Source organism: Oreochromis aureus, linkage group 10, assembly GCF_013358895.1.
Source record: "Oreochromis aureus strain Israel breed Guangdong linkage group 10, ZZ_aureus, whole genome shotgun sequence".
Taxonomy (NCBI): Eukaryota; Metazoa; Chordata; class Actinopteri; order Cichliformes; family Cichlidae; genus Oreochromis; species Oreochromis aureus.
Genome location: NC_052951.1, coordinates 6,014,797 through 6,042,424, shown reverse-complemented (window position 1 = coordinate 6,042,424; position 27,628 = coordinate 6,014,797). Strand labels below are relative to the sequence as shown.

At 40.1% G+C, this 27,628-nt stretch overlaps 1 protein-coding gene across 4 annotated transcripts in view; it reads left to right on the top strand.

Moving 5' to 3' along the window:
* The window catches only part of ntm (neurotrimin), a 577,382-nt gene that overhangs the window by 383,710 nt on the left and 166,044 nt on the right, over positions 1-27,628 (top strand). The window contains exon 2 of one of the 4 annotated variants that reach the window (XM_039618663.1): positions 24,864-24,935. The exons of 2 other annotated variants lie outside the window; for them this stretch is intronic. In XM_039618663.1, coding sequence (XP_039474597.1) covers positions 24,864-24,935 — 72 coding nt within the window. Of the gene's footprint in view, positions 1-6,295; positions 6,551-24,863; positions 24,936-27,628 lie in introns of those variants that run through there. One more of the 4 variants, XM_039618665.1, reaches the window with a different exon arrangement.

Sequence of the window (27,628 nt, the reverse complement as noted above, 5' to 3'; positions counted from 1 at the left end):
GTTTAACCTAGGGTCATATGCATGTGTACCCTGGGTCCCTCTTTTGGCCAAGATATGTCTCTTACGTCTTGCGGCTAAAGCACGTGTGTTATGTTGTGGAATAGCCTTTACCTGCCTAGCTGAAGCACAGGCAACACAGTCAGATACATGTTGTTCTCTAGCATTTTGAGCCACCCAATCAAGCCAGAGGTTACTGTCCTTGAAACCGGTGGCACGCTCAATCAAATCCTTAGGCTTCAGTCTAGAGTAATCTGTCGTCAGAAGTAATCTCTCTTTTGGTTCCTGTTCCTTTTGAGCTACTGTTCTCGAAGTTACCATCTGATCAGTCAGAATGGTGATTAAGCTTTCTCTAGCGGCTTAGACTTTGCATCAACTAAATTTGCCCTAAGCATATCATGGGGTCATTGCAGACCCGTACATCATACGCTCTCCAGCTACTACTAGCTCCTGTACACTTAATGACGTCACACAAATCAAACATGAATGAGCTGGTAGACCCTTTAACATAATTCAACTCTATGCCATTATTCATGCTGAGACACTCATCACCTTTACCTGACACCTCGCGCTTTTGTGTTTTTTACCGATCCCGTTTAGCAACTACAGTCTCAGGAAGTGCTGGGCTGGACTGGCCTCCGTGTTCAGACAAGTGGTCCGGAGTGCCCTGCAAAATATAGACAATAAACAACACAGCCATAGTTAATATCATTGCATACAATAAACATGTAGTTGTAAGGAACATTCTAATCAGTTTTTTCTCATTACGTGTCTCTGATTCGTGTGTTTGCATCATGTTATATAAACTTTGTATCCTGGAATGAAACTCCCCTGCTTTTGTGGAGTCCTCAACTTGTCACCGCTCCTTTCTGCTGGCGTGGCGACCTTCTGCGCTGCTCCTCTCTCTCTTCGGCCTCCCAGGTAGACTACTGATTGGCCCGTTGCACAGGTGAGAGGATTTATTTTGCCTCTGCTCGTTACCACCTGTGTTGGGTGTAGAGGGTTTTCCTCTACCAACCTCTCATGTGCTGGTACACACTGCGACCAATGATACCAGGTATCGCCTTTCCCTTTTAGTTGACCTGCTATAGTTGTTCTGGCAACGACCTCATAAGGACCAGTCCAGCGTGGCTCCTTCCACTGCTGGAGTTCCTCGTGGGCTCAAATTCAGTTCCTTGTTTGCAGACTATAGCATAGCCTGCTTTCGATCCTTCTTCATCACGATGACAGCAGCCATCTATGAACCAATCCTCAGCTCCAGGGATAGGTTCTGCTTTTAAATCTTCCTGACTTTCCTTCAACTTCTGCTTTCTTAGTACAATCATGAGGTTCTCCTGATCCCATTAAATCTGCCATATTGATTCCTTCATGTGTAAATGTCAGATTTGGAGCATCTAAAACTTTACTCAGTCTCTGTTGTGCTAATGATGTCATAGTTGAAGGCCTGCGAGTTCACATATGCCACCACACTATGTGTAATCAGAACTTTTAGTGGGTGTTCTCTCACTACATGTGCTGTTTTCTATATCATTTTGGCAACCCCTGCTGCATGCTGTGCGCATGTAGGGTGCCTTGCTTCTGTTGGACTCCACCTTATGCTGACATACATAAGTACCTGTCTTTCTTTATTCAATCATCTTCCGGGGTGAGAGACCTAATATTTAATAATCCACATTTCACTGTTTTATTCTTCGGTTCAGATGTGGATTCTGTATTGTTCTTGCTTTGTTACTATTGATGTTTAAGTTGTTTATTGCTAGATTTGGTTTGTTGTTGTCTGTTTGGGAGCTGACATAGTCTCTAGGGATAAGGATCTTTGGCAGGGTAGCATCAGGAGAGAAGCTCCAGAGAGGCATGTTCCCTGTTAAAGCTAAAATATAACAAAAGAGATTATGCTAAACAAACAAAACCCTTCAATTCCCCAACCCTATCTGTCTCCTCAACGGGTTGTATGTTTTCAATTTTTCCTTATTATTTTGTCATAAAAATAAATCTAACAAATAACTTAAGCTGTGTGACGGCACCTTGCGTTTACGCCAGGCTGTGAGCTGCCCTAAATCTACTTGCTACACCCCCTTTTCACCTAGTTTAATTTTTTCAATCCTAGTTTAAACTATTCCTGACTTCCCTCAGTGCACACTATAAAATGTAAAAGATACAATTAGCTTTCTCCTGGTAAAAGGTCCTACATTATTTTCTCGACCTTTGGAAACATCCTCTATCGAGTTAACCCATTTCATTTTTCAAACTTAGGCCTGATTTCTTTGCCCCCTTTAACGGGTAGCGCATATCCGGTCTGAACACTGTGTTTGGGCAATTTACGAATTGTTGCAGGATTTCTATGTTATGTAAAGTTCCTCTCATCCCTTTTATGCTTCCATTATAACCTGTGTCTAACAAGCTTTTGATCTTCTTTGTAATATAAACAACTAGGTGTCTTCGTGCTCTGTTTTTCTCCTTTCTCTGGTTGGTTCCGTTCGGGTCTGGGGCTTCCAGGATTCTCGCCCCCTATGGTCGCTGTGGTCCTGAAATCTTCTCCTGTAAAGGATAGAAAACAAAAAGCCTCTCTCTGCTACACCTCACTAATCTACTGTGTTCATCTAAGGTTCCTTTAATCATTCAAAGTTGTTTCACCATATCATGTTCTGGGCTCTGTCCTTGATATTAACTTTACTTAATCTCCATGCCCTTCATGTGTGTGAGCAACACTTTTAGTTTTATTAAACACGCCCAGGGTAAGATATAAACCATCACCATCTGAGCATAGAAACAGATCAAAAAGAACCACAAAACAATTTCTATATCTAAATTATCAAAAACCCCAAACGTCATAAAACGATCCTAAAACCCATTTCAAATTAAACCTTAAATCCTGTAACTCCCCCTTTTTTGTGACACATCCCATGTGTTACAAACAAACTCAAAATCCTTCACTCGAGCTTAGGAAATTAAAAGAAAAAGGTTAGTCATATCATATTAGGTATACATGCTCCGGACCTTCAAACCTGTGTTTAAGGAATGAAGTCAAATTAATCATTATGTCAAATCTTTTCTTGGCTCCATCCCCAGCCTGCATCCTTGGAACTTTCTAGAAACAAAAACCTGTGTGTTAACCAGAACTTCACATTTCATACTCAGTTTTTCCCCACTTATGATCGATTTTATAACCTGCGTTATAAAAAGAAAACTTAAAACAGAACAGTTATCAGTCATGTGTCCAACCTTAGTCCAGTCTTTATCTCAGTGTCCAGTCGGTCCAACCTATGGTCTGCCTGGTCCGTCCAGTCACCATCCATTTACACACATTCACTCACATGCATTAACATCAGGTCTTGCAAATAGTGGAAAATTGCGCACAAATAATCAGATTCTCCACTCTCAGCAAAATCAATTCATTCATTTTCTTTTAAGTTTTTCTCGGAAACTAGTTCTTTATGCTTTTGGACTGGATTGGCTCGCTGCAATCCTTTTAGACAGGGACTCACAATCTGATCAGATCCCCACAGGTAGCTCTTTCCTCTGCCCATTGTAATCTGGAAAAGGTCACCTTTATGTTTGTTCTCCCGAGACTTTTTTGTCAGCGCTGTTATTCACTCTTTTGCAGGCCTGCTTAGAACAAAAATGAGAAAAAAGAGAGCTGATTATTGGCTCATCAAAACACAAAACAAAATCACCTGACAGGTTTTTCTAAGTGCACTGTTACAAAAATGATGGACCCCCTTAGACATGTGCATGTTTGATAAAACTCCCTCTATTAAAATAAGAAAACAACACAAATCTAACCGATAGAAGTAACCCATCACTACAACAACAACCTCAACAATCTTAAACACAGAACATTTTGCCACAAGTTCTTATTCTATTTTATTCTTTTCTACTTTATTTTATTGCATTCCAGTGTTTTCTAATTTCTGCTGCATAACTTTGCACTTTTGCTTTAACAAAACAAATTTCCCAGCTGTGGGACTAATAAAAGTCATCTTTATCTTTGACTAGCCCTAATCTAAATCCTGTCTCATCCACTGCTGAAATTCTAGTTCAATGAACACGTGTTGCAGTTTAAAATTAAAAGAGGAAGTAACTCACACCCAAGAACTGTGTGTGTGTGTGTTAATGTCTGTGTCCCTTTAAATGAAAAAGGTGAACACATGTGGTGAGTTTTCCTCAATTTACACAAAATATGACATTAAATATCCTTTTCTAATTCCTGTTCTTCTTTAAACACCATGAATGACCTCCAGGTCATGACCTTTGGACTTATAACTCTGATATAAGTCCACACAGCGCACCAAGCACAGAGAAAATTCAACCTCAGTGCTTCAGAATTCTCCTCAAAATTCAGAAACTGTTTCTGTCATTTATCTCCCCAAGAACTTCATCATATGGACCTCGCCGGGTCCAGTAATCTTCAGCACACGTATCTCACTGCAGCCAGTGAAGATTTAAAAACAGTTTATTGTCTCAGTTTACCCAGTATTAACTTATCAGGTGGACCGCAGCCGATCCATACATCTCAACACAATCGTGTGTTGACATTTACACAACTTATTCTTTACTTGTATCACAACACATCTAGTAATATCATCAGAATTACTTCAACATGGTAAACATTGATTTTCCTTTAAACTCAACTTACCCTTAAAACTCAAGATCACAGCTGACTCGATTCTCTGAAATCCTGAGTCAGTTAAAACACCTTGCTCAACTCACGGTGTTCTTTTCTCGGACCCCTTCGTCCGAGCTCACTCTTTTTTACCCCGGCATCTCCCCCAAATTGTTACGAGATCTTCATAGACCCAAAAGTAAGCATATCATTTCCCTAATCAAAAGTGAAGCCGTTCCTCACACAGTAATTCTTCATCCAACAGCCTTTGTGTTTTGAAACCAAAAAGAGGAAGGAACAGCGCCCAATTTTAAACTGTGCATGTTGTCACTGAACAACACACACACACACAGACACAGACCCAGGGCAATTCTTCCTGGATCATTTATCAACGTTCGAACAAACACAGTCCGCATTGATTATTTTCTGGACCTCAGCAGATCCACCAAAATTCATATAAATATATCAGCCATTAACCAATTTATTTCTTTTCCTCAGACCACGCCGGATCTGTTAATATCAACAACACTGCACACTCAGAATTGTGCAGCTGATTCTTCCCGTCAGACCACGCCGGATCTGTTACTTCAGCACAATAAACACTGATTTTCCTTCAAAATCAGTTTACCAAGAGCCACAAAACCATTTCTGACTCGATTTTCTGAACTTCTGTGTCACTTAAACATCCTGACAGCACCAGGTGTTTTCTGTCGGACTTCCTCGTCCAAGCTTAATCCTTTTACTTACAAATAAGCGTCTCCCAAAATGATCCTCTTGATCATTAGCTATTCACCGAGCCCACAACTCTCGGCAACACCACCTGACATATGCCCACGCCAGAGCTCCTCTTTGAAATCTCAAAGAGGTACAGGATTCTCCAATCCCGTGAGTTTGACACTTATTAAACCATAAGCTGACCAATAACTCTTATATTCTTCTATTCTTAAACATGCATTGGTCTCTTTTCTCTTTTACCATGAAATACCATATAACCTTTTAACTCAGTACTGTCTGTTTCTCAAAGTTTCATTATCCTTGCTTCAAAGCTTCTCATTACTTCCAAGTTACTCATTCATTACTTGACGTTTTACTTTATTCTCGAGAATTCAGTTTTACCACTACTGCGCCAATTTAGTAGTTAAGATCATCTACTCAGCGAACAGATAATTTAGAATTCAGTCAATTTGCACAAATTTGCTTATTGAACAGGTTTGTGCGTACCTTTTAATCTTTTTAGACCGGTCCTCTGTTCGCCTCATATCAGATCCAACCTTCGGCCACATTAGTTCTCTCTGATTTAATCTAGAAACTTCACGGTCTGCCGTACACAGAATCTCTTTTCCCTTTTCTTTAACAAGAGATACTCAAAAATTCTGCAAATTCTCTCCACTCAGGAGGAGGCTCACAGCTTTATTCTTACTCTGTTTCTGGTTGGATTAAAATAACTCTTATATTAGAATCACCCTGTCCAGTGATACTGTATTTCAAAATCACCAAAGGCACGCTCACAAAACAGGAAAATGCTTCAGCAGCCTTAATGGGATCCCCGTGGGCCTCTCACTGTCTATTTCCAAGCACCTATAATGAAACAACGGCACAATGAGCATGCCCTTTATCCACCCTTCATTTAATCAATGTATCTATTCTTTGTTAAAATTAAAAGGGGAAGTGACCACACCCAAATTTTAACTGCGCACTTTTCCCCAGCAAAAAAGAACGGAAAAAGAGACTTTTACAGCCTCTCTCACACACAGCCTGCAGCCGGCTGGCACTTAAATCATTTCAGACAGTTTCTTACGTCACGGTTTCCAGCTGTATGAGTGGGTCCCTACAACCCGGATATACACACCGCTGCTCGTCTTTAAGAGACGTCAACAGGTCTGCAAATTCTCCAGGAATATCAACAAAAACACAGCTTTTCTCGGCCCACGGTGGTCCACAAATGCACAGGTAATACTTTTAATCGTCTCTCATAGCTCACAGTATTTATTCTCAGAGTTACTTCAACACAACAGACATTAGTTTCACTTTACTGCTCGGCTGGCTTTACTGCAAAACCTCAAGCTCACGGCTGGCTTGAGTTTCTCTTAAATCATATATCAACTTCCTCAGACTCTTGCGTCCGGTATTTTACTCTTTTTCTCACAATTAAGTGTCTCCCTAACAATGATCCTCTGCGATCACCGGGGCTATATCTGAGGCTACAAAATCTCAGCGGGGCCCCTCCCCTAGTTTAATACCCAGGAAACGTCTTTCCCGGGGGTGGAGTCCTTCGGCTCCGTAACTTTTAGACATTTATAATCTCTTTATTCCTTAATCACAGCTCAATCTCTCTTCTCTCTATTTCCTTAAAACAACATCTCTAGTTACTTTTAGCTCAGTACTGCTTTTTCCGAGCGACCGTGAATGCAACACTACTCTTAAGTTTCACTTTCGCTGCAAACAAAACTCAAAACAGAGATCAACAGATGACCACTCGACTACCTGTTTTAGAATTTATAATCCACTACAGCACAATTTCTGTTTAAGAGGTTTGTGCCTTACCTTTTTATTATGTGGGCCCAGTAGTCGAGCTGTCACCGTGACCTCTGCCGTTCGATTACCTAATCCGGGCTCGACCTCCGCTGACAACAAACACCTGTACCTCTTACTGCTGATCTTTAGTTGCCCGCATTCTCCACCAAATGAAGCGAGATCGATCAACTGTAGACCAGACAACAAACGACGGAGGCCCAGAAAAGTGCAATCAAACGATGAGTTTATTGACAACAGAGAACAACCGTCAGCATATGGCTTATTTGCTCTGACAAAAATACACTGAGTGCTGGTTTTATAGCATAGAGGATCACACCCCCACATACACGTCAATACAGGTCAAAAATACATTATGTCCAGTCATTGTTTACAGACAAGGGTACATCTTGTACATCTCTAATAACTATGAACAGACATATAACTTCTCTTTTTGATAACACCTTCCTTTTAAGGTAATCACTTCAAGCTTCAGGGCCTCTAAGGGCTAATAATGGACCCTCGTCCTCAATCACTAAGTAGACTGAATTGGCGCAGGTCTCAAATAAGAAGCAGAAGACACTTGGGCCTTCACTCAGGCCTGCTACTAGATTTATGTGTATTGTAAGCATGCATGCAATTAACCTGCTATGTTCTCATCTTCCCTCAACATGTATCACCTGGACACTCTCACCAGTGAAGCTTAAAACCCTCTTGGATAGAACATCAACTCTAAACAAGCACAGTTATGCATTGTGTATAGAATGAACTCTACCTGTGAATAGAATGAATGTGATGACAAACATATTCAATGCAATATGAACCCTGTAAACAATATTACTGATAAAATAATACTGTAGAACATGTTATTAATGCATTTATCATAAGGCAGATTATATGGCAGCAATAAAAGAATCTCTAAATCCCAACACTCTCCCTGTAGACACCGACACTGCAGACATAGCTGTTCTTTTGTGCTGCTTTTAAGCGAAACATTCTTTGTATGTGAGGCCAAAGGTGTTCATCCTCTTCGGCTCTAGCATAGACTCTACAATCATATTTCTTCTTTCCGTGTGTCCGCTACTTTGAAACACTTGGGCCGCTCCGCCCGCCACGGTTTCAAACTGGTCATGTGACTGTATGGCCACGTCTCATTGGTAAAAAAGTTACTGGAAACTCCACTGACGGCATGTGTTAATGTGTTAAACTAATTTTTTTTTTTAAAGTAACGAGTCGAATTTTGCAAATGTAGCGGAGTAAAAGTACCGTTTCTTCTTCATAAATGTACTCAAGTAAAAGTAAAAAGTATCGTGCAAAAAAGGTACTTAAAAGTACATTTTTTTCAAAAACTTACTCAAGTAAATGTAACGGAGTAAATGTAGCTCGTTACTACCCACCTCTGGTGCTTTACAAGCCAGAACATTCTGGCTAACAGTGTCAGTGTAGCTAGCCAAACAACAAAGAACCACTGACAGCTTAAGCAATAGAGAGTGAAAGTAGACAGTATATCCTCGGTTTTCACATAAAACTCATTGTTGCAGCCCGGGGCAGTACAAAAGTGACCCCCATTAAAGTGATTATTAGTTTTAGTGTCTCCCTATGTTATGTCAGTTTTTTAAAAACAGGGCTGAATGGCGTAAATTAGCTTTTATGCATTTAGTGTTTCATTTCCAGTTTAAAGCACAACTTACAGTCATTGCTCGCCTCGATCCAAATGATATGGTTGGTGTTCCTGAGGTCAAGCTTGGAAAAGATGGAGGCTTCCTGCAATAGCTTGACATGAAGGACAACAAAGATAATGTGTATTCGTTCTAGACAATTATTTGGTTTAGCCCTCTGCATTCGATCCATGGTCAGAGAGCTTTATCTTTTCAAACAAAAAACATCCAGTTGCTAAAGGTGAGGAAGAAAGATGGAGACAAAATCATGAATTGACCTAATAACTATGTGTTTGGAGAGTGAAAGATCACACACAGAACATGCAAACGCCACACAGAAAAGTCACAACTGGTCTGACACAGTCACATAGCTAGAGATATGTCTGCCAAATTGGACGTTAGATGTTCACAACCTAAAGCCATCAAATAGAAAAAAAGTTTGTAGGTTAAAAATTTTGATGAATCTCAAACTTGAGTGTTTATTAGTAAATCCAATTATCACTTCTAAGCCGCATTTGCTTGTCAAGAACCACTTGAAAGCAAAGCAGTTAAGCCATCAGTCACTGTTTTATTAAGTAAGGCTGAACCTGAATTAAACAGCAAATCTCCATTGTTTTAAAGCAGTAGTAACACAGGGAAGATACTTCACTATGACATATGGTGTGTCTCAGATCATAGCTGAATATTTCTTTAAAATCAAACAAATAAATTACTGTGTCACAACAGTCAGGTTACTGAATGGCTCTGCAATGGCTATAGTCTGTGTAGACGCGAGGAATTGCTGATATACAGGTGAAACTCGTGCAATATAATATCGTGCAAAAGTTCATTTATTTCAGTAATTCAACTTAAAAGGTGAAACAAATATATCATATGACTCTTTACATGCAAAGCAAGATATGTCAAGTCTTTATTTATTATAATTTTGTTGATCATGGCTTACAACTCATGAAAACCCCAAATTCAAAAGCTCAGAAAATTAGAATATTGTAAATTGTAGGCTCAATGTATCACACTATAATCAGCTAATTAATCCAAAACACCTCTACAAAGGGTTCCTGAGCCTTTAAATGATCTCTCAGTCTGGTTCAGTAGGAATCACAATCATGGGGAAGACTGCTGACCTGACAGTTCTGCAGAAAACCATCATTGACACCCTCAATAAAGAGGAAACGCCTTAAAAGCTAATTGCAAAAGAAGTTGGATGTTCCCAAAGTGCTGTATCAAAGCACATTAATAGTTACGAGGGAAAAGCTTGGAAGAAAAAGGTGCAAAAGCAGCAGGGATGACCCCATCCTGGAAAGGATTGTCAGGAAAAGGCCATTCAAAAGTATGGGGGACCTTCACAAGGAGTGGACTCAGGCTGGAGTTGGTGCATCAAGAGTCACCACACACAGACAGATCCTGGACATGGGCTTCAAATGTCGTATTCCTCAAGCCGCTCCTGAACAACAAACAACGTCAGAAGTGTCTTACCTGGGCTAAAGAAAAAAAGAACTGGTCTGTTGCTGGTCCAAAGTACTCTTTTCTGATGATAGCAAATTTTGCATCTCATTTGGAAACCAAGGTCCCAGAGTCTAGAGGTAGAAGACACACAATCCAAGGTGCTTGAAGTCCAGTGTGAAGTTTCCACAGTCTGTGTTGATTTGTCATCTGCAGGTGTTGGTCCACTGTGCTTTATTAAGTCCAGAGTGAACACAGCCTTCTACCAGGACATTTTGGAACACAGACGAGCTTTATGGAGATGCTGACTTCATTTTCCAATAGACTTGGCACCTGCCCACATTGCCAATAGTACCAAAACCTGGTTCAATGACCATGGAATTACTGTGCTTGACTGTGCCTCTGGGCTTTTTCATTTTGGTTTACTATTGGCAAAATACATAAAAAAGCAAATGCCATGGGGTATTAATAGGTTTGGTTCCAAAGGCAAAAGTCAGGTCTTCATATCTTCAGTTAGGAATTCATTGTAGCATTGTAGCATAATCACCAGCAACTGCTCCTAATGACTTCCTGACATATAAGAAGTTCTTCATCTATGAATGATTGCTGTGTTGCTATGCTCCTTGAACCTGCAATTCTCACTCTGCCACTTTGACTCACCGATCTACATTCTGCTGTCTAAAAACAACATACAAAGAGAACTCTTTCATGTTCTTTCTCTTTGCCTAGACGAAATAATTTTCGTCAACTTAAAGTAAAAAGTAAACAGTCCCTTTTATTGAAAGGGAGTAGCTGTCATGACTCATGCCAGCTCACTGACTTGGAAAGCACTATGATTGGCTCAGAAAAGACCAGCATGATTATAAAACACAACTGCAGGGTGGTAGACGTCACCTTGAGCTGACTTTGTTTTGGATCGATTGCAGAGAGATTGCATGTAACTTCATATTTTTAATTGAGCACCAACATGATCTCTCACCCAACTGGAAATGCCAGAAGGTATCAAAGTAGGGAGAAAGAAAGAAATTGGGCCAAGGTTACTGGAAAAGCAATATGTATTTAGCAATACTGAGATGTTGAAAGGGAGGAAAAAAACTGTCTTTTTCTCTTTGTTTGCAAGTAATAAAAGATAGATGTTATGTGAGTGTTGTCATTGAGCTTTGACACCCCAAGCTGGTTTCTTGTCAAACAAAAAGTGTACTGTATTTTTTTCCACTAAAGCTAAAAATAGGAAGCCCAGTGCCAGTTATCAGTTGCAGTACTCAGATATAGATGTTTTGTGGTTTTGCATTACTACTGCTGGGGACACTGAGGAGAGCTTGTTATCTCTCCAACATGTGTGACCTCCCTCATGGAATTCCCTCTTTACAGTAATGACTACTGATGATGTTTACATTCAGGGTGTTGAAATGCATGCTTAACTGTTTACCACATAATATATATGTATATGTATATGCAATATATGTTTAAATATATAATTTAAACATATATTGCACTCTCATAATTTAATTTATAATGTGTTTTATTCATTTGTTTTATTGAAAGTTTTATTCCAAAGTAAAGCATAATAAAATCTATTTTCATTTTAAATACCAATTTGTGGTAATGAGGCTTTGATTATTGCATCGGTTTCCACATGTATTAACACAACTATATGTGCATCTTATTCATACTCCTTCAAACATGGCAGCAATACCATTAACTTATTGTGATGTCCTTTTAATTTCACTGCCCTTGAACTATAGTTAGTGCTTATTAGGCAAATGATTTCAGCATGGTTACATCCACTTTACAGTACTCTGAACTCTAGATGATAACTTTTTATCTACTGAGATGAAGCCGCAATCCCAGCCAGTAAAATTTATATTACTAGTCTAGTAAAGAAACATGGAATAGTATTTTCCATATTAGGTGAATCATCATGATGATAGGTTTAGAATTAAATATTGAATTAGGTCTTCCTGCTGGTCCCATGTGCATGATTGTTATTAAGCCTATTGTAATGAGGCAGAAGGTCTCTTTTAATATTACATGCCCAAATAGATAATTTCTGTAGAAAATTTTCAACGGTGCTTGAGAGTAGCTCTCCATTCAATTAACCTTGAGAATTCTGCTGAATATTCTAGTCCAGTATTATTCTGTTCCTATACCCACAAGTAACCTTTTAAATAATCATTGTCAATGTCTTTTACAAATGGCAAAACACCATTCACTATTGTTTTTTCTTATACTTAATTATGGACACAGGTCTGGAGAGTGATACTTGCTAAGACAAACACTAGGTATCATTCAGAAGCTGAATGTGGCCATGTGACGAGGTGAGAGAATGAGAACTATAATGATACAGTGAAATAGGCTGGTTAATGCTTCAGTCTTCGGATAAAGCGGATGAAGATGGATGGATGGATAGATGGATGCTTCAGTCTTATATATGATCAGTAAATCAATTTATCTCTATTAATGAGCTACGTACCACAGGCCTTTGAATTGAATTGAATTGAATTGAATTGAACTGAATTGAACTGAATTAAGTAATTAAACGCATGGGTATAGAGATGTCTAGAGGCCGTCTAGAGGTCTAGAGAGAGCAAACAAAACAACTGCTGTATAATCCGCTCTGCTATCTTAGTTTAATTGGTCACATGACTGCATCACATGACTAAAATGTGTCATCGTTTTCAAAAAGGCTCCGGGTTTGCTGTCCACACTGCAACGCGAAAACGGCATTTTCAAATGTATTTGGAGAGCGTTTTCAAAACACTGCGTTTTCCTTGACCAAAAACGCCGTCTCAGTGTGGACAAGAAAAAGATGAGTTTTCAAACGAAAATGTATTAGTGTGGACATGGCCTTTGTAAAGCACTTTTATTGCTCAAGCAGAATAGAATGGTGTTGCTGGGTGATTTGGGAAATTGTGTTTAGTTTGCATGTATGGGGCCCAGCCATGGGTCTGGCAGACTTGGTTTCACCCCCTCTCCAGTTTCTCCATTGCTCCACCTGTTCCCGGTTACTGTCTTCTGCCTTGCCTCCAGAACTGGAGCTATTGTGAGAGATTTACGTGCTGGACACACCACTGGTCACAACTGCTTTCTGCCCCTGTGGAGATTCCCAGTGTAGATTATCTGGCCTGCTTCTTTCTCCTCCTGGCTGCGGTGGACCAGAGACTCCTTTAAGTGCTGGGTCTGTACGGTGGGACTGTGGAAGTCGAGGGTTGGGTGGGGATGGGTGGTTGATGGTTCTGCTTCTGCTTTTGTGTATCCTGCTGGGTTGGTTTGAATTTCACCTGTCTTGCTTCTTTTAATGCACAGCACTAGTTTAGCAAGCAGTGACACAGATGACTCATAATTGTATTTATGTAGAGCACAATAGGACTCACTGTTGGTGTTGGGAGTAGGCTGGTATGGTGGTGGGTATTCACGTTGTGTGTCTTGTTGGTTAGCCCAGTGTGCCACCCTTGGCTTCTCCACAGTAGGTGGTTTGCTATGTTGGGCTGGTTTCTTTTCTACTTTCTCTCCTGTGTTGTCTCTTGACAGCCTTTGACACACTCTTAAAGAAAATAGAGCATTTGTTCTGTAACTGATAGTGTTACAAATCATCTTGTTGTGGATTTGGAAGCAGTTCATTCAGAAAAAGCATTAAATCCTTTACATTTTAATCAGTAGTATTCATTTGATGTAAAGAAACATGAACTAATTTCCACTGTTCTTGGTAAGTCATACTGTTTATAGTGGCTGCTGGTTGAGTTTTGAGGTCCAGAATGTTCTTTGTATTTAGCTAGAAGCCATTTTGTTTTTAAGGGAAAATGCTCAGCTCAGTCCAGGGATGTTGTAAGCATCAGCAAAATTTGGTACATCAGCATTTTCGTTCTCTTAAATAAAGCCAAGGTTAGGAATCTCATTGGGAACCTGTGTTATTTATCAGAACATCCAGTGGATCTATGTAAAGATGCATTATTTCAACAGTAAAAGGAGAGCTATTTTGTAAGTTGTATGTGTTCTCTTTGAAGTTGCCTTCAAAAAAAAATTTTAAATGAAGACTTAGTTTGAAGAGTGATTATCGATCACTTTTGCTTCACTTTGCAAAGCTCAATCTCTGCAAGTTACTTGTCCCAGTTATCTGTCAATTAATTAAGATGTCTGTTTGTCTAGTCATCTCCTGTTTGCCAAGTTAATTAATGTGAAGGCATTTGGTAATACTGAATAAATATATAGCACATGCACAAATATATAGCACTCCCTGAGTGCAATAAACTTAACAAGGACTTATTATCAGCACTTGTGATCTTCAGGCTTCCCTACCTAACTAAATACTACAGAAAATGTGTTTTTTTAAGATCCTTTAGGTGACTTTTGAAATTCGTCGCTATATAGATATAACTAAACCTTCAACAAACAACAAACAAACAAACAAACTTTCAATAAAGTTAAACATGATGATATTTTTAATAAATTTATTGAATAATAATAGTAGTAATAATAATAATAATAATAAAAATAGTAGTAATAATAATAATGTTAAGACCAGGCTGAAAAGCTGCAACAAAACTTTGTAGATTGACACCAGAGAGTCAGAAATAATAGATTTTATTTCAGATTACATATTAAGTTAGCTAGCCAGAGATCACATTGGGGTGAACTCCCCTAGAAGCTGCAGTTCTAAGAGCAAATGGTGGATAATTTTAAACCCTATGGGAGTGTCCCCCAAGGGGGTCATGGACCCCCTATTGATCCTCTACCTAATAATACGAGCCAAGGTGTGAAAACGGGTGTGGGTCACAATCAGCCAAGGTTTTGGGTGAACCCACTGTGAAACCTAGCCCCACTCTATCATGTGATTTCTATCATGTGTCAAATGGCCCCTGGATGTGAGTGGGCGTTAAGGCGTCTGGGAAAGGATCTCAAAACTGGATTATCCATGGCAGATAGTTGGTGTCATAAGCCACTGCCTCTGTTCAAAGATGATCATTCACAGTGGACATAGACTGGCTTCTTTCACTCCTCTTTCAAACCATCTGTCTTCTCTGTCCAAAATGTAAACATTGGTCAACACGTAAGAGTGACCCTTTACATGCAGATCGACAGCCAAGTCTTGTCCCGTCAAAGTGGCTCTTTTATGTTGTGCCATGCATTTATGAAGTGGCTGTTTGGTCTCTCCAATGTAGAGGTCTGAGCATTCCTCACTACACTGTACCACATACACTACGTTGTAAGGTTTGTGTTTAGGAATTTTGTCTTTGAGATGAAACAGTTTTTGTCTGAGTGTGTGGCTGAGTCTGAAGTACACTGCGATGTCGTGGACAGAAGAATCTCCTGAGTTTTTCTGATAAACTGGCTACATAGGGCATGACAATATTGTTGCGTTTCTGATCCTCCCTAGTTGGTGCCTGATCTCCTTTTCTGTCCCTCTTTGATGACTTGATGACACTGACATTGACATTGCAGTATCAAGGCTGGAGCAAAGGGTGATAGTGGGCAAAGTGGCTCAGGGAAGAGCGGGCTTGGGTAGCAGTAGAACACCAAACTACAATAAGGCACAGGGGAAAGAGAAGCGGTCGGTGATCCTTGAGGAGGTACGAGCAGGAGTTGAGGAGAAGCGAACCAGCCAAATCGTGCAATTGAGGCAGCAGGGGGCTTGGACAAGATGGGAGCAAGCTGTAGAGCGTAAGGTCACATGGAATGAACTGTGGAAAGCAGAACCCCAGCGGATAAAATTCCTGATTCGGGCAGTATACGATGTGCTACCAAGTCCATCGAATCTCTTCACTTGGGGGAAGGTGGAGACACCAGGCTGTCTTCTCTGTCAGAAGAGAGGAACCCTGGGGCACATTTTAAGTTGCTGCCCAAAAGCCCTGGCCCAAGGGCGATATCGATGGCGACACGACCAAGTCCTAAAGGCTGTACCGGATTCGATCTGCAGCGGGATCAGTTATAATAAGAGCACCTGCCCAATTAAGAACAAGGTAACGTTTATAAAAGCCGGGGAGAAGCTACCAGTACCATTCCGAAACACCTCGCCTGGCCTGTTGGCAACAGCGCACGATTGGGAGCTGGGAGTTGACCTGGCAAAGCAGTTAAAGTTCCCCGAAGTGGTAGCCAAGAAAACGCTGAGGCCAGACATCGTTGTTACTTCAGTTGCCTCCAAGCAGGTAATCCTTCTAGAGCTTACTGTGCCTTGGGAAGACCGTATGGAGGAAGCCCACGAGAGGAAGAGGGCAGAGTATTCCGAGTTAGTGGAGTGCCAGAGTAATGGCTGGTGGGCAAGAGGCCAACCCATCGAAGTGGGTTGTCGAGGATTCGCGGGTCAATCCCTTTGCAGGGCATACAAAATGCTAGGCATCGTAGGGGCTAACCAGCGAAGAGTCATCAAGTTGGCCACCAACGCAGCAGAAGCAGTGTCGAGGTGGCTGTGGATCAAAAGAGGAGAGGAATGGCATGTAGGGTAGCGCTACCTGGACACAAGCTGGGGCTTGATCAACCCTGGCTGGGTCGCCTGGGAGAGGGGGTCTGATTGTTGAAAGACCCAAAACCCCCAATGACCCCAGGTTACATCACTGATGATATGTCCAGGGGCACCAGAGGGTGTATCATCAACAGCCCAATTAATAGACCAAAATGTATTCTAAGCTTTTGACTCATCAAAGTAGCCTCCTTTGGCACATATAACAGCTGAACACATGGCATTCTTTGTACAATAGAAATCAAATATTCTATATTAAGTTCTTCCCATATTTTTTCTTAAGGTAGTTCTGGCATAACTTGGACTTATGTTTTGGGTCATTGTCTTGCTTTAGGATGAACCGCTGACCGAAGACTAGGTGCATACCAGAGGGTATGGTTCTGCAGAAAGCTGTGGTAGCCGTTTTGGTTCAGGATGCCTCTCACTCTGTACAAGTCACCGACCCTGGATCCAGGAAACAACCCCAGACCATCACACTTCCTCATCCATGTTTGACAGTTGATGCCACACACTGTAGAACCATCCTTTCACCCTATTCGATGGCGTACAAAGATCCTGCGTGATGAATAAAAGATTTCAATTTTTGATTAATCTTCCAGTCTTCAGTAGTCCAGTGGCAGTCTTTCATTGCCCAGACAAGCCTCTTTGAACTTATTCTTGCTTGCTGCAACTCGTCCTTTCAAAACTGCAGCTCAAAGTCTTCTCTTCAAAGTTAAAAGTGAGACTTGCTTACTATAACTTGTTCAGTTGTGGCTGAACAATTTAGCAGCTGATTCAAAACTGATTCAGTTCTGGCTTTGGGTCTGCCAGACCTCTTCCTGTCAGAGTTTACCCCAGATTCTGAGTGCCTTTTGATGATGAAGGAAACTGTACTCACTGACATCTTGACTGTCTTTGCAATTTCTCTGTAGGAAAGACCTACATTTTTAAGTTTTATGATGGTTAGTCTCTCTTCCATTGTTAATTCCCTTTTTCTCACCATTTTTGTAGCAACACACTACTTTCTGCAGTACAAACTGTTCAACTGATGGTCACAAGGGTATGGTACCACAGCATGTTCCAACACAGGAACACTGTAAGTAATCCAGAAAAGTTGGAACACTGGTAGGAATTAGTAGCACCAGCTTTCAAGGCTTGATCAACCTCCAGTGCTGCAGAACAGCTTTAAATTTTTAACCCATTTTGTGTTCCCTTTAAAAAAAGCCCATTTTGTTTAATTTTGTAACCTTACCTTTTTATAAACCTTTGTACCATTTCAAGTGATTCATTGGACTTAAACAACTTGAATTGCAATAAATAAATAAAGGAATAACTGTAAAAATTGGGGTGCCCAGTACACTGTAAAAAAAATTGTAATATAAAAGTATTGTACTGTGTATTTAACAGTTTTGTACTGTTTTTCTAGAATATCATTAAATTTACATAAATAGACTGTGATTTTACATTTCAAATGTAAAATAACATAAAATCACTGTAAATGTAATAAAACTGTCAGAAGAAAAATTGTATATATGTGATCAGCTCCATGAAATGTATTCCTTCATTTATCATTAAGCACATGTCTACGTGACTTTTCACCTAGTAACTTGTGTGCAGCTACTAACTGCTTCCTGTTTTCAGAGAACATTTAGATGTAGAGAAGAGAAACCTCAGCTCTTTTACAAGAACATACAGATGTAGAAAAGGGAAAAACCCGCTGCTCTGAGAGACATTGTTATCTTTGTATCACACACACACACACACACACACACACACACACACACAGACAATCTTGTATAAATAAAGGACGCAGACAGTCATGAGGCGCAGGTCGTGCGTCCATGACTGCCCTCGCGAGTGAAAAGACAACTGCAGTGTTTGTGTTTTCTAACTCAGATGTCTCAGCTGAAGAACGGCAGGGTGATTTAAAGAAATCCCCTGTCATAATTAACATAATTTTCTTGTCTTTTAAATATATTTGTCTGTACATATGCATATTTAGATATATAAAATGATTCTTATAAACTTTTATTACATAAAAGAATGGTTTTTAGGGCGATCGTGGCTCAAGAATTGACAGTTCGTTTTGTAATCAGAAGGTTGCCGGTTCGGGCCCCGGCTCGGACAGTCTCGGTCGTTGTGTCCTTGGGCAAGACACTTCACCTACCACCTACTGGTAATGGCCAGAGGGGCTGATGGCGCGATATGGCAGCCTCACTTCTGTCAGTCTGCCCCAGGGCAGCTGTGGCTACAACTGTAGCTTGCTTCCACCAGTGTGTGAGTGTGAGAGTGAATGAATAGTGGAATTGTAAAGCGCTTTGAGGGTCTCGAAAAGCGCTATATAAATGCAATCCATTATTATTATTTAAACCAACTGTTAACTGTATATTTCTGTACATTTAAGTATTATTATTCATATTGCCGCATTCATTGACCTTGTTTATAGGTAATTTCATTGTTTAATAACACTAAAATGTTCCTAATTTAATGTTTAAAAGCACTTGAAAAAGGCAAAATCCCATGTAAAATTAGGGCAACAAACTGTATTGTCATTACTGAAAATAACCGTATTTTTATGAGAAAGTTATTTTCTGTTATTTTCTGGAATTATTTTGGCGCCCCAGCTGCCAGAATATTACTGTTTTTTTAGGATTTTTTTTAACAGTGTCTTTTCATTCCAGTGTATTTGATATTTGATCATTCTAATGGGTGATGCATTCGTATGAATCATTACTTATTAATTTTTGTCAATGAATTTTTAATTCTGTGAATTATAATGAATCTCATAGTCACTGACAATGGCTGGAATCTATCATTGTTTTGTTGATTATTGCTGCTGCTGCTTCTTATCTGCTCTACCTTTCCCCCACAGTATGTTCGAAAAAAACTAGCATTTATTTAAGCATTTAGTTTGCTTGAATAAAATGAGGCAAAATGTTTATTTAAATCAATGTCATGAATAATAAACTCATGTGTTAATTAGATTTACAACAAACTGGACACACAGCCTGTTTAGAAGCAGGAAGTAGACAGAGCCACACCAGTCTTGATTGGCCCCAATACATATCCTGCCCTATTCAGTCATCAATTAATTATCAGCCTCCACCTGAAACTTACAAAAGCAAAAACAGCAGAGAAAATGAAAAATGCCACCCTCAGGTGTGGAGGAGTGAAAATTTTGACCTGGGTCAAGAAAGATTATAACTGCAAAAATGTTTAGGTTGCATGGTTGCTGGGTTATTGACCCAGTGTTTTGAGTTTGTATGGATTCATTAAGTCAGTGGTTCCCAAACTTTTTTTTTGCTTGGCCCCACTATGTTTACAAGAAACCCCTACCGCACAAACACATCCTTTAACCACACACACCCATATTTTGTTTTAAAACTCTATTGCAGTGTTTTTCACATCTCAAACCTTTTGTAAAGAATTAAATAAATAAAAGTAAACTGCAATTAATTACAGGCTGCAATAAAATACCTCTTCTAAATAACAGAAAAACAAACCATCTTTATGGTGTAATTATTTTACATATAGTTGGTTTTCTTTTGTTTTTTTCTTTTACTGTGCAAGAATATTTAACACTGTATTAAAATCCGATTCTTTTGTCCCCATGATAGAACAGAGAAAACCCGACTCATAGTGGTCAAAACATTTTATATTTCTTTTTATTCAATCATCTTCTGGAAGAGAGAGGCCCCTGCACAGCCCAAACGCCAGTTGCAGGATCTCTAACATTAGAATCATAAACTGTGTCTCATATAGGTGTTTTTTGGTACTTCACGCGTCGCAGTTTCATTACAAACACACTTCTTCTACTCAGTTCCTCTTTTCTGTGTCTGATTTATTAATATGCCTGTGCACTAAAACTTCCTGTCCAGCTTGCAATAACTTCCCCTTTCTGAGGTGTGTTGCCAGGGCAATCTACCACCCTTTAACCTAGTTCTTCTGGTTTATAAAGGCCTACACATAAAGCAATATAATCAGCAATATATAATCAGCCATATATATTAAATACATGACAACTGCTATCAATACATTTTTCAAAAAATGTCTCTTGGTGCAAAATGGGTTTAAAAACATAAACAACAGTGGGATACTTTTTGTCAGGGATTTGAACCTTGGGAACAAATTGTGGCATGATCAGCCTGATATTATTTGTATCCCACTGTAACTTTACTGTATAAAGAGCTAACATCGCCAACATTTCATCATAAGACGTGTTTGTCAACTAAAAATCAAGAACGTGGGATACTGTTTGACCATAATTTGGAGAGCCCAGCACGTGCTGCCGATGCAGGGGAAACAAATTCTGTAGGGAATACCTACCTTGACAGCACCATTGTGTAGTTGAAGCCAAAGACAAGATATGCTTCATCATATTTTCTGGTATTTGGCTTGGAAGTAATTTGGTTTGGAAGTATATCTGACAATGCTTATGTTAGGTTTTGTATTATGATTGTCATTTATGCTTAGAAATATTTACTCATATTTGCTTAGAAGTATATAATTATTTCTAGATTGAAAGAATGTCTCATCCTAGGAGGTCTGTAACAACTCTGTGTAGCATGAAGAGGGGAGTGCGTTCACTCCTCCTCCGAGTGTTCTGGTATATGGCCTGTATTTGTATAGCGCTTTACTAGTCCCTAAGGACCCCAAAGCGCTTTACACAACCAGTCATCCACCCATTCACACACACATTCACACACTGGTGATGGCAAGCTACATTGTAGCCACAGCCACCCTGGGGCGCACTGACAGAGGCGAGGCTGCCGGACACTGGCGCCACCGGGCCCTCTGACCACCACCAGTAGGCAACGGGTGAAGTGTCTTGCCCAAGGACACAACGACCGAGACTGACCAAGCTGGGGCTCGAACCAGCAACCTTCCGATTACAAGGCGAACTCCCAACTCTTGAGCCACGATCGCCCCCACACGTCTCCTAGGAGAGGTCGTATCTTCTCTTGCTGATATATGGTATAGCAAACACACGTATATATGTTTGAGCCTAAGAGCCTTTTGTTTAGATGGACCGCTAGACTCCTGGCACCAGCTTTGGGGAGTCACATTACACACACACACACACACACACACACACACACACACACACACACACACACACGGTATTCTTTGTTCACATGTATACCTATGTAAGATGTCATATGTTAATGAACCTATGCATATTCATGTAACCACAATAAAAGGAGAGCTATGGGGAACCTGGCTGAGAGTCTGACGGAGGTCAAGTGGGTGGAACGACACTTGGCTCCAGACAGGCCTCCTCATGCATGAGTAACACAAAGAACTTTGCCTACTTGTGTCTTGCTTTGCTGTGTAATTACATTGCCTTCAACGTTCCAGCGAATGGGTTCAAGCTACAAGCCTATCAGCTTAATCCTTTGCTTTACTTTTGTGTGGGAGCCCCATCAAAAACCTGTCCATTATGCTGGCAGTGTCCAGCCATTCTTTTTTTGTTCATACTGTGCCCCCCATATTTAGATTGCATGTGTTGGCCAAGAAGAGAAATGTGATGGGCTGATGAGCCTTGTGATGAATGGTTATTAATATTGTTTCTATTGTAAGCCAATAGACAAACATAAATCAAGAGCCAAAGACTGCTTCATAAAGACATTTTGCGTACTGAATTACAATACTGAGTTCCAAAAAAATTCCCATCGACATACCCCTATGGATGATAATGGTGGTGGGTGGGTGTGTGATGGGTGCGGGTGGAAGTAAATCAAAAAAGGGTGGTTGTATTTTCCCAAATCAAGCCAGTTGTTCCACATTGTGTGTAATTCAACCCACAGATGATGGCTTTTACAGCCTTTTTGCTGGTATTCGATCCAGCGGGATCTATAAATCTGTCAAGAAAAGAGTCAATTCCTTTCCCCCTACGTTAATCTCGTTTGCCTCTGGTGCCAGTGTTGGATCAAATCTCTGCGCTAGGTGCTTTGGTTGGGTGCAGTGCACTGTCTGTTTGTGAGTCAAGCTGGGGAGTAAATCTCACCTGTCCCACATGAAGCGCTCCATCAAACACAAAAAATCCATTATCCCAGGATGTTTTAGGGGCTAGTGGAATCTTTATCTTTCTTTTGCACTAGAAGAATTTAATTACGCGATGTTTTGAAAAACATTCTCACAGTTTATTATATGCATGTCCTTTTTTTAGACATAGTGTTTTGACAGGATGCTCTCAGGCTAATGTCTATGTTTTAAGGTAATGATGCTTATGTGTAAGGACAATCTCTATTCACTCATCTGCCTGATTTCTAAGGTGTTCGGATTGCTAGTCTATTCTTTACATAACTTTTTTGCACTTGTGTCTTTATTTGCTTTCTTGCCATTTCCAAGCCAGTCAGTCTCTGGTGTGTGTGGTTTGAATATCAGTTCTCTTCTGCTATTCTTGACTCTCACTCGTGCGGCACACCTTCTCTCCATTTCCACCTTATCCCGGTTAATTATGCATCGTCATGCAAGTCTCCAGTATTTAGACTGTGGGAACTCATCCCCTACTTCCTACCATAGTCTGACTCTGTTATGATTTGTAGCTTCAGCCTAATCACCAAATAATTCATTACTCAAACTCTGTACTTCAATAAATTATTTCGTAATTTTTAATTGAGCTCTTCTTATAGAACTAACTTTAGGTCTAGTTGTGATCTTTATCCTTATTGATTTGATCACGAGAATTACAGACATAAGCAGCAAGAAAGTACACAGAGTGGAGGCCAACTGGCTTGAAGACGAGCAAGAAGATGACTGGCCTAAAACAATATGAGCACTAGGTTCAACTGAGGTTCTTGCTGGAAAATGACATGCCCATATTGAATTTACTATTTCCCTGCAATTACAAACTCAGTGTAAACTATTTAGGTATAAAAACAAAGCTGACACTTGTGATACTTCATCAGAGGTGCAAGCATCGCAGCAGATGCCTTTGTGTCAAAGCAACTGAGGATAAAACACAGAAAAACATGGAGATTTTCCTGGCCTGGGCTTTTATAGATCACAATCCTCCTTAAAATGCTGCAGTACATCAAAAACTGAAAAAATCTACGTATGAATGTTACCTGTACAAAGACTGATGCTGCTGAAGTGAAGTAGAGCAAAGTTAGAGGTTGTATTAAAGAAACAGCAAAGTGTTTTGCAATTTGGCATAATTCATAAACGTTGAAATTTCTTTGGTATTGAATAGCAGAAATTAGGCTTTCTTGTCCGGCCAACAACACTGTACACAACGGTAGACTGGTGGTTAATAACCAAGTGAATAAGGCCAAAAATAGAGATTTTTGATGGGAAACTGGTCTGGAAGTACACTGACAGAGAGAACTGTGCAGGAAGTGCGGTTTTATCGTGATAGACGCAAAGTAAAATCCATAACGATGTTTTTCAAATGTAGAGTGTAGTTTTCATCTTCTTTTGAATTTTGATTGGAGTGACGAAACATTCACTTTCGGAATCTGTTTGATGTCTGCTTTCAGTACCCGACAACATGTCCATGTATGTGCTATCGGGTGAAGGATCGGCACTTTGTGTTTACATCTTTTTGCAGAATCCATTCACTTACTCTTTGATTGTTGCTGTTTTAGCTGTTTGGTGGTTTGTGAAATAGTTTTGTGAGCATTTAGCTGAGATGCTGAGGATTCTGGCAAAATTCATTTATTTTTAAAAATTGATTTCAGGATTTAATGAATCTATATCGGACTATTCAAATTAAAATCGATTTGCATTTTGAATTTTTTTTTTAAACCCAGCCCAGCTTCTATTGAGCTGAGTTTGAAAGTGAGGGAAACTGGAAGTTATAGGTGTTTAGACAAGCTACTGCACAACCTGGAAAGCAGGCAGATAACTGATACAGATGCACATCTTCCTTACTGTTGTTGAGTTTTTCTATTATATTTGTATATTATATGTGTGTCAAATAATGTGCTATATGATTATAGCACATTATCAATCAACTGAAGCCCTAGACAGAATTTTAATTCATTTGAAATGCTTAAACAGCTTTATATTTTAACTATCATCCACCTGGGGCTTACTCAGTCTTACCTAATCATATACAAATCTCCACCCTTGCTTTTATTTTAAAAAATCTTGAAGGAGTAGTTGTTAAATGGCTAGTATCATTAGAAGGCATTAGATGATTAGATGTCCTGGAGGGAGGGAAAACAAGTACTTCTCTGCTGCTCTAACTACTTGTTGTAACTTTTTCCGGTAGGACCCAGTGCAGGAGCCATACCACACAGTGATGCAGCTGGTGAGGATACTCTCAACAGTGCCTTTATAGAAGGTAGTCATAATGGGGGTTGAGGCTCTTGCTCTCCTTAGTTTGCGGAGGGAGTGAGTCACTGTTGGGCTTTACTAACCAGTGATGCTGTGTTTTGTGACCAGGAGAGATGTGAGATGTGCACACCCAGGACAGGTTGTTGTTATTGCACCATTCAGGCAGATGGTTAACTTCACTCCTGTAGTAGGTCTCATCATTGTTGCTGATGTGACCTACCACAGTTTTATCATCTGCAAATTTGATGAATTGGTTGGAGCTCTGTGATGGTGTGCAGTCGTGGGTCAGCACAGTGAAGAGAAGGGGGCTCAACACACATCCTTGGGGAGCCTCTGTATTCAGTGTTCTTATTGTAAAACTAATGTGTTTCTAAAACTCTAAGATCAAAAGGTACTTCACCCAAATGTGATGCAAAAGAGCTCACTGCTTTGGACCAGTAGGTTCAGCTACGTACAGGAGAGGCAAACTGAATGAGACTCAGGCAACTGTGAGTTTTAAAAACGCCGGCTTTATATTTTTACTCACCCAGAAAACAAAAGAAAAAAAATGACAAACATACAAAAGCATTACAAATAAAAGTATCTCTTTTTGGTATTTTCCTCAGTGACAACCCTGTGGTACAATCACAGTAATCACCTAAAAAAAAAAACCTTACCTGGGTGCACCCTTCTAAATGTACAAAGTTCACGTTCAAAATGAACCACAATCTCAGTTACCAAAATCCAAATGGCAACATTTATTTGCAACTTCATAGACTTTGTTAAGAAATTGCAACAACCATTAAGCTGGAAAAATAGATCCCACCGCCCACATCCACTTCCCTTCCTGTTCATGGGATGTATAGAGTCCATAAAAAGTCCTTAAAATAAACCGTCCGTAAGTCCAGGGGGATGTGTGTGAAGAAGGGGAACAGCAAGTTCAAAGTGGCGTGGTGTGTTTTTTTGTTTTGTTGCTGCTGGCCTGCCACACTCTGCTGTGCAGCATAGAACAATAGAGTCAACTGGTCCTTCAACGGGGTTGGCTCGCCATCGATTACAGGATCCGTTGCAATGCATCAAAAGGAAGACACAAAGGAAAACAAAAAAACCCCTGACCTGTCAACGACAGCGTCATAGGACATATTAAGTTCTCATATAATCACAGTTCACTATCACCTAAGATGTATTATTTGCAACGTTACCCATGTTACAAATCGAAAATAAACAGTAAAACACACAATAATCTGTGCATTGGTTTCAAATGCTTTTTTTTTCTTCAGTAGATTGAATAAAGTTTTACACAAACTATTTTTAAACAATTATCCAATAAACACTGGAACATTTTGCTTGCAAAGAACTCATGAAAAGAGCAGATAAACAATGAACTATTAAAATACTTTGCTCACCGATCTCAGAAAAGAAAGGCGGAGCAGCGCGAGATGGTGCAGGAACAATGAAATGGCGTCGTCTCTAACTCCTGACGTTCCTCGACCAAACAATGTAAAAGGAACCAGCTAGTTACTTGTCTTAGCAGTAAACATGGAATAAAACGATCTCTCATAAGCAGCGAGTGCTAACTCTTCTGTTTATATTACTCTTTTTCCATACCTCGTTTCAGTGAATCTCCGTGTCTTTTTCCTCGCTAGCGTGCTCATGGAGGATTCGCTAGAGAGGAGGAAAAGCCTGTGCTCTCTCAGACGGAGATGGCGGGCAGGGTTCTGCACCCTGTTTCAGCAGCTCATTGGCTCATGCCTACTTCAGAACAGTTAACTCTTTAACTGCTGCACCTATGGCTTATTCACTATAAACAGAGTGTAACTGCTAAGATTCATGTTTTTTTGTTTTTTTAAATTTTGGTATATTTTATCCAAGCCATTCTTAAATATGGGTTACATTATGCTGGAGGTGTTGCTGCCAACCCGTACTGTCTGTTGTGTTCCTGTCAGGAAATCCAGCAGCCAGTTAGACAGCGAGGTGCTGATCCCTAGCAGATCCAGTTTGTGAATGAGCAGCTGGGGAATGATCGTGCTGAATGCTTAACTGAAGTCTATGAACAGCTTTCTAATGTACGAGTCTCTAGTGTCCAGATGTGTGAGGGCTGGGTGAAGGGCAGTTGAAATTGCATCATCAATCGAGCGATTTGATATATGCAAACTGAAATGGATCCAGGTTGGTGGGAAGAGATGTTTTATGCTGAATCAGTTAAAATGTCTTGATGCATTCTCAATCATCCAGGTAAGTAAATCTCCAAAAAAATCTCCAGGTAAGTAAATCTTCATCACTTGGATGAGTGACGAAATGTTTCTCCCACTGAAAACACTACATCCAGATGAACAGAATCAACTTTTGGAGATATCAGTTAAAATGATTCACTATAGTCAGGGAAGTCCAGAACTGCAGCTAGAGATGGAGCTCGTTTGGTGGCTGTGAAGACACCTTCTTTCTTGCAGGGAATTGCCTCCATCTGCTTTGATCCCACTCAAGGTCGTCCCATCCAGCACTGGGTATCTCTTTTTTCTTTTTGGACATTCTGTTACCCAACGTCTTCTTTCTCCACATGTAAAATAGATGCTGTACATCTTTTTATTTAAGCCTGTTAGGCCTCTTGGTCCTCTAGATGTCTGTCTTACTTGCCATGGTGTTTGAACATACTCAGCACAGATGTTTCTGTATACTATACCGGCTGCTTGGCTATGGCGTTCCATGTATGCCCTGTCTGCT